This window comes from Aspergillus ruber, assembly GCF_000600275.1.
Source record: "Aspergillus ruber CBS 135680 unplaced genomic scaffold scaffold00085, whole genome shotgun sequence".
NCBI lineage: Eukaryota > Fungi > Ascomycota > Eurotiomycetes > Eurotiales > Aspergillaceae > Aspergillus > Aspergillus ruber.
Window position 1 is genome coordinate 1 of NW_024467381.1, and position 7,578 is coordinate 7,578.

Below are 7,578 nucleotides of genomic sequence, written 5' to 3' on the forward strand. Positions count from 1 at the left end.
AAAAAAAAACCATAGCGCAAAATTAACGAAAACTAAAGAGAAACGCTAAATACGATCTCTTTAATGATTATTTATTACATAAACAGGGAGGATACTTGGCGCGTGATCGTTGAAGTTGCCTTTTTTAAAGGATTACCTGCTGATTGGGTATTAAAAATAAAACTTAAACTATAGACACAAGAGTATGCAAAAAATCTAAAGTTAAGTTAAACACCTTTCCAGCAATTTACCAAGTTTTAAGGAGAATGACTCCTATTACACCATAATGTTGCCATTATAGGCCCCCAACACCTGAGGGAAGAATGTAAGATTAACTCCAATGAACATTATTCAGAAGTGAACTTTAGCAGCAAAGTGATCGTATGATAAACCTAATATCTTAGGTATTCAGAAGTATCAACCACTGAATAATGCGAATACAGCTCCCATAGATAATACATAATGGAAGTGAGCTACAACATAGTAAGTATCATGGAAAGCTACGTCAAGTGACGCGTTAGCTAAAACAACACCACTTACGGAATAAAGTGTTTATTGTTATTGTGTATCTGATATTCTTTCATAACTAAAAATATATCCCTTGTAGGCACCACCTACAGAAGCATATTTTTTTATAATACTATGATTAATATTGAATGTTCTTTCAGCATCCATTACACCTATATATTTACCTATAAATTTTTTATTTTCATCATACACAAACACTGCTTTTCTAATATGACTTTGATTGATAATCTCTGATACTAGTTTGCTACACTCTTTTGAGCATCAATCTGATATTAAAGGTGTATCAGTTATATTTAAAGGTAAATTACTAAGATATCATTCACCTCTAAATATTGTTTTTTCTTTGATAACATCTACTAGTGTTGGATGATTTGACTTAATTAATTTTGCTAAAGTTAAAACTGAAGGAAAAATAACTAACAACTCTTTAAAGGAATTATAAACATAAACAGGATAAGCTGATTTAGCCTCAATCATTCTTATTTTAGACTCAGTAGAATGATTTTTTTCGTAAAAAGGATTATTCTGACCTACTAAGGCTATTGCTATTAGAGCTTTAGTTTTGTCAGAATGTGTTCTATTTTTAGCTAATTCAGAAAGCATTTTTTTAGTTTCTTCTGTATGTTTATAACCTAAAGAAGAATAACCTTGTTTTAATACATTATAATAAGGTATAATTTGTGTTATATAAAAAGTTTCTCTAGTTATTAAATACTCAGGTTCAACATACTCTAAAATTAAAAGAGAAAAGTTAGATTGGTCATATTTAAGTAAAGCTTTTACTATAGGCATATTACTATTTTGTTTACTTTTTAAAAAAGCATTATTAAGATAATTTTTCATTCTAGAAGCCAAATTAATAGAACTTCCTACATAAGTATGACCATTTATCTTGTTTACTAAATAGTAAACTCCAGACTTACCTTTTTGATCTTTTAGTATTTGATCCTTATCTTCTTTTAAGCTATTATAAACTTTTACAGGTTTTAAATTTTTATTATCCTGTCTTCATGAGTTATTAGTTGAAGTAGAATAAGGGTGAGTACTAGTAAAATATAAATTATAATAGGTTAAATATATAAATAAACACTTTATTCCACGGACTATATCTTCAAAGATTATTTTAATCTTTGGACTACTTATAGTCTCTGAGGATCCTACTAAGATACATGTAAGCATCCGTTGGTTTCCTGCTGATTGTTCAAAATTATGCATTGTCACTGGAAATTTAAAAAAAATACCTAGTAGCATAATTGTCAGAAGTTCCCAGCATACAGTAGTCTTTAAAGGGAGAGCTAAGTGGTTTTTTAATAACCCTCCGATAGTGAATAACACAACAAATCCTAAAGCAAATAACATAGGAGCTGTTAAGTGTAATGATCCACCATAACATGTAGCTAATCAACTGAATATTTTAATACCAGTTGGTACTGCAATAATTAAAGTAGCAGCTGTGAAGTACGCTCTAGTCGAGCTTTGGACAGTATCTTAATTTAATAGTTAATTAGTGGTAATAATTAAAATCTATTAAATTCCTTGCGTGCTTGTCTCTGAGGATCCTTTAGTTGAAATACTTATAATTTTATCTATACCTTTTTTATCTAAATGTTTACCTTCTGTTATCATAATATAAACTTTTCTAAATTTTAAATAGCTTACATATTTACCCCCAAAAAGATTAAATCTATCAAAATAATTAATAAGATCATATGCTGTACTAAATCCCGTACTTTTATAGCATCATACACCTGAACTATATTGAGATAAATTACCTTTTTTTAATAAATCAATTAAAAATTTTAATGGTAAATAATTATTTTGCTTTAAAGAATATTCTAATCTTACACTATGGCCTGTTTTATGTGTTTTACTTTTTGCAACACTAATATGAAAACAACCATCAGCTTGAGTAAAACCAGCTAATCAATAATTATCTAGACTTAATTTATTTAAAGGAGGCAATATTTTTATATTAAAATCTTCACTATATTCATGATTAATTAATTGTTTATATTTATAATGACTTATTAATTTACCATTAATTAATGATAAAATAATAGATAAACCTGTTAGATTTTTACAAATATATCTTACTGCCTTTTTATCTTTAATTTTATAAACATTACCATATCCTATACGTTTTTTAATAAAATAAGCTAAGGATGTATCATCTTCACTAAATATGATATGTAATTGTTTTTTACCGAATCAACCATCTCCTTCTATTAATCCAGCTAAGAAATGACCAAATTCATCATCTGAAAAATCACTCTTATGTTTGGAAACATGTTCAGAAATTGTAGGCAAATTATAATATTTAGTATTTATATTTTTAGCAACTGCCGTAGCTTTTGTGCTAAAACTAAAGTTTCCTGCTGATTGTCCTGTATTATATAAATAGATTGTACCTAACATAATTAATATGAGTGGACTATTTATTCAGGAGTTTCCAGCATATAGCAAGGTTTTTACCGTGAACACTAATTTATCCACGTCTAAACCAACTGTATACATGTGATGCAAAAATGTTAGCAGATATTCTTCATATCTACCCGCTTAACTAGATAGCTATGCGCACAGGTCACCCTATGAATCGGACTATATCTTCATCTTTCAATTTAATAACTCTAAGGATGTGCAGATCCTGTTTTATTAGTCATACTACTGTTAATATTAATCTGTTTCTGTAATACTCTTACTTGGGCTAATCCTTCTTCAGTAAGATGTAATTTATTAGAAACGAGATTATGGATAGTTAACCACTTTTCAAAAGAAATAGCCTTTTTAGTATATAATGGAAATACTTTAAAATAAGATATTACATCATTCATTGATTTAAACCCTGTAGCTGTATAACGGTAAACACCTTTAGTTTCAGATCTAAGGGTTACTTTACCAAAACCAAAAAGATCACGTATAGTATAAAGGATAGTTCTATCCTTTTGATCAAGTAAATAACGCATTTTTATTACATTACCTAATGCATATCTTGAATTGGATGTAATAGATACATTAAAACAACCTTCTGCATCAGTAAACCCTGATAATCAAGCATCTTGTAATGTTACTGAAACAGCGGTATTAATCAATAAAATTGTATTTTCACCCAAACGATTATTTAAAGCTTTTACTCACAGAGCTAATTGTTGAATTCTGTTTGTAAGAGCTAGATTACCATTAAATAAAAAGGCTAATAATAGAATATGTGAGGGATTATCTACAATTAATCTATAAAAATCATTTTTGTTACCACTTATTCCTTGTGGAAAATGCTTAACAGTACCAATCCTCAACTTATTATGTATGTGATACAGAATACCACTTTCCTTTTGAGTAAGAACAAAACGTACTCTTGTACCATTTGCATAAGTTTGAATAGCACCATCTCCTTCTACAAAACCAATAAATCAAATTAATCAATTATTGGATAAATGCTGCACATCTTTTCCAAATAACATATTATAATACATATGAAATGCTGAAAAATTAAAAGATGTTTCGCGTATAGTCTCTGAGGCACTCCGTGTTTTACTCTTAAATGAGTACAGGGACAGATTGCCTGCTGATTGGGTATAGCTAATTGAATTTTTACTATTCAAAGTACCAATTAGCACTAAACCGTTCCAGCATATAGCGAAATAAATTAAATTAAACCCCATATCACTATGAGGCGAAGCCAATATACAACTTCAAACTATGAAACCTAATACACCAATTGATAACATAGCGTAAACCATTCCTAAATAACCGAATACGTTTTTACCAGATGCTGCTGAAATAACTGTACTAATTATACCGAATCCCGGTATAATTAAAATATAAACCTCCGGATGACCGAAGAATCAGAAAAGATGTTGGTATAAAATAGGATCACCACCTCCAGCTACTTCGAAGAATGAAGTATTAAAGTTTCTATCAGTTAAGATCATAGTAATACCCAATTACTATTGGTCTACTGGAAAAAAATCCCATAACTATAAGTAGAAAACTTAGTTTCGAAAATAACTTCGCCCCGTAGGGCTACGTTATTTAAGGTAGACACTCAATTTCTCTCGAAATTGTTTGGACTATATTTTATATTTTCAATTTGTAAAAATTTTGTAAATGATCTCAAGTAAAAACAGTTCTTTTATCATTCATATTAGATTTTATATTTAAAATTTTTTCTTTACCTAATTCAGTTTTATGTTCACCATTATTAAATAAATATACAACTTTCATTCAATCTATAGAATCTAAATACTTAGTTCCAAACAGTGGATATTTAATTAAATAATTCTTTGCTTGATTATTTCCTTGTAAATTAGTAGTTCTAACTCTATACTCTGGAGTAGATTTATTTAATCTTGTTTCTTTAACTTCAGTGTTAAATAAATCAGCAATTTTATTTAAAAACTCCTGATTACTAAAACCTTTATGATCTGTTTGTCTTTGAGATATTTCCAACTTACATTCGAATTTAGGATATTTACCACTAAGAGTACTTCTAACTTGAAAAGAACCATCTGCTTCTAGAAATCCTGAGAATCAGGCATTAGATTCTAAGGGTTTATTATTTAAAGGCTTTTTTTCAATATTTATATTACCTTGATAAAAATCAATCAATTTATATAAACTATTTATCTTAGGTGTTCTCATATTACCATTTAATAAAGATATAACAAATAATATACCCTCATTATTATTTATAGTCAAAATATAAGCATTAACACCTTTTTTTCTTGAAAGAGAACCAAAACCTAATTCTTTTTGAATCATTAAAGCTAGAGGTAAATCTTTTAAATGAAAAACAATTTGAATTGAAGGATAATTCAATTTACCTTTAGGCGATCTTAAAGTATTTGGTACTATTATAGTACCGTCACCTTCAATAAAACCTGCTAAATAAGCAGCAAAAGGTAAATTATTATGATTATCATTATAATTATTCTTGTACGTCGAATGCAAGGATCTACAATGAAAATACTTTGGCGTGTAGTCTCTGAAGAACCCATCTAGGTTTAAACCTAGATGGTTTCCTACTGATTGTGTTATATATCTATAAATATACAACAGTTTCCAGTATATAGCCAAATTTAATACCGGCAGTTTTATATGTTTACCGGCTAATACAGGTAATGATAATAATAACAACACTGCTGTTATTACTACAGCTCAACCAAATAAGGCTAATTTATGTAAACGAATACCTGGACTTCTCATATTTAAAATAGTTGTTATGAAATTCATAGCTCCTAACATACTACTAATCCCACTTAAGTGTAAACCAAAAATTGCTAAATCAACACTTGGTCCACTGTGTGATTGGATTCCTGATAATGGAGGATAACAATGTGTTGGTAACCTCATTTTCATTTTTTATGAAAATTATCGTTACACTCAATGAGTCTCCTCATTGTTCGGACTATACCTTTATCTTAATAACAATAAAATTTTATTTCTTTTCATATAACTCAAAATCTTCGATATTCATTAGTTTAATTTTAAGTTTTCTAATTATATCTCTAATTTTACATAATTTATCAAAATCTCCTTTATGTTTTACATAAGATCTTGCTCATATTCTATACTCTACTGATTTCATACCTTTCATTGTATTACGGAAATATTCTATTATATTTCCAATGGCTCTTGAATTAGTAGTATCTAAAATATAATAATTATGTTCTGATTTAAATCTAATAACAGTTGGTATGTGTAATATACGTCTTATTCCTTCTAAGACTATTTCATCTAATTTTTGACTTATACCAAAACCATGTACAATTCTAGTTTTATCCTTTGAAACTAAATAAAAACTACCTTCAGCTTCTATAAAACCTACTACTCATGGCTTAGTCATTACAGATGTAACATCTTCCACCGTTTCAAATGGTAATTTTGTTTTATTTCAAGCATTTGAAATATATCCTTTAGGTATAGATTCTTTCTTTATTTCTAACAAATAATTATCTTTCTCAACTTTAGAAAGATTTTTATCTTCTAATATACTATATGCTTTCTTTAAATTTAAATAATTAAATTGTTTGCTAGTTAAAAGAGGATATTTATCAAAAATAGGAAAAATTACATCTGCTAATTTTTTTCTATCTCTAATGACAAATTGTCCTTTTGTGTTGTCTTTTCTAACAACACCTATACCGAGATTTTTCTTGATATAATAAAGAGCTCTTAGATTATATCTAGATAAACTTATTTTATACACTAAATTTCATTTACCATTTTGATATGCTATATGGAATGTACCATCACCATCTGTCATACCAACTAATCATTGCTCAAATCAAATTTTATCATATTTGTTGTTATTGTTATTAAGATACTCTTTGTTTAGTCTCTGATGGGTAGAATAATTTTTTCCTACCCAGGCGTATTTTCTCCATGAAATAGACATTTTTACACACGCTAAATTTAATATTAAGCATAGGTAGTCTATAACCTGAATTTTATTTAAATAAAATTCTAGAAGAAGTTCACGCATCGAAAAGAGTTTTATTGCCTTAGAGTCACCCCTAAGCAACTCCCTATCCTTAAGAGTTCATCCTGTACCTGCTCCATTTTCTATTGTTGCAGAGAATACAAATAATAGTAAACTAGGCACTAATAATCAGAAACTAATGTTATTTAGTCTAGGGAATGCCATATCTGGACCCCCTACTAATAATGGTAATAAGAAATTACCGAAACCACTTAGTAAACCAGGCATAACCATGAAGAAAATCATCATTATGGCGTGAGCTGTAATTATACTATTATATAATTGATTATCAGCAATGTATTGAACACCAGGTCCAGATAACTCTAATCTTATAAGTACAGAGAATGCTGTACCTAATAAACCTGAGAATAATGCAAACATTAAGTATAAAGTCCCAATGTCTTTAGCATTAGATGATAAGAATCATCTTTCTTGTCATTCTGTAGGTTGTTTTAAAGTTAAAAAAGATGATTGAGTATTTACCGATGCAATATCTTCTTTTTTAGCTGATGAGGAAAATCCTCTCACATATGATTTTGTTAATTGATCTAACAAAAAAAGAAGAATTAAGTTTTTTCGTTAAAAAAAAAAAA

At 28.4% G+C, this 7,578-nt stretch overlaps 5 protein-coding genes across 5 annotated transcripts; all 5 read right to left on the minus strand.

Annotated features, from left to right (window-relative positions):
* Positions 1–537: 537 nt before the first annotated feature.
* EURHEDRAFT_554165 (intron endonuclease) lies at positions 538–1,866 on the minus strand (the record flags this gene model as incomplete). The annotated part of the gene is made up of 3 exons (XM_040787582.1): positions 538–758; positions 831–1,509; positions 1,612–1,866. 3 exons carry the CDS (start codon positions 1,864–1,866, stop codon positions 538–540), a joined length of 1,155 nt encoding a protein of 384 aa, XP_040633613.1.
* A 168-nt stretch (positions 1,867–2,034) lies between these two features.
* On the minus strand, positions 2,035–2,922 carry EURHEDRAFT_519475 (LAGLIDADG family homing endonuclease; the record flags this gene model as incomplete). The annotated part of the gene is made up of 4 exons (XM_040786789.1): positions 2,035–2,219; positions 2,256–2,426; positions 2,448–2,663; positions 2,721–2,922. 4 exons carry the CDS (start codon positions 2,920–2,922, stop codon positions 2,035–2,037), a joined length of 774 nt encoding a protein of 257 aa, XP_040633614.1.
* A 212-nt stretch (positions 2,923–3,134) lies between these two features.
* On the minus strand, positions 3,135–4,166 carry EURHEDRAFT_519476 (LAGLIDADG family homing endonuclease; the record flags this gene model as incomplete). Its single annotated transcript, XM_040786790.1, has 3 exons — positions 3,135–3,547; positions 3,683–3,898; positions 4,028–4,166. 3 exons carry the CDS (start codon positions 4,164–4,166, stop codon positions 3,135–3,137), a joined length of 768 nt encoding a protein of 255 aa, XP_040633615.1.
* A 562-nt stretch (positions 4,167–4,728) lies between these two features.
* On the minus strand, positions 4,729–5,862 carry EURHEDRAFT_554171 (uncharacterized protein; the record flags this gene model as incomplete). Its single annotated transcript, XM_040787583.1, has 3 exons — positions 4,729–5,027; positions 5,094–5,612; positions 5,751–5,862. 3 exons carry the CDS (start codon positions 5,860–5,862, stop codon positions 4,729–4,731), a joined length of 930 nt encoding a protein of 309 aa, XP_040633616.1.
* A 1,282-nt stretch (positions 5,863–7,144) lies between these two features.
* EURHEDRAFT_421528 (cytochrome oxidase I) lies at positions 7,145–7,408 on the minus strand (the record flags this gene model as incomplete). Its single annotated transcript, XM_040783346.1, has 1 exon — positions 7,145–7,408. A coding segment is annotated over one exon (264 nt), but the record flags the coding sequence as incomplete, so codon positions are not given.
* Between the last annotated feature and the right edge of the window lie 170 nt (positions 7,409–7,578).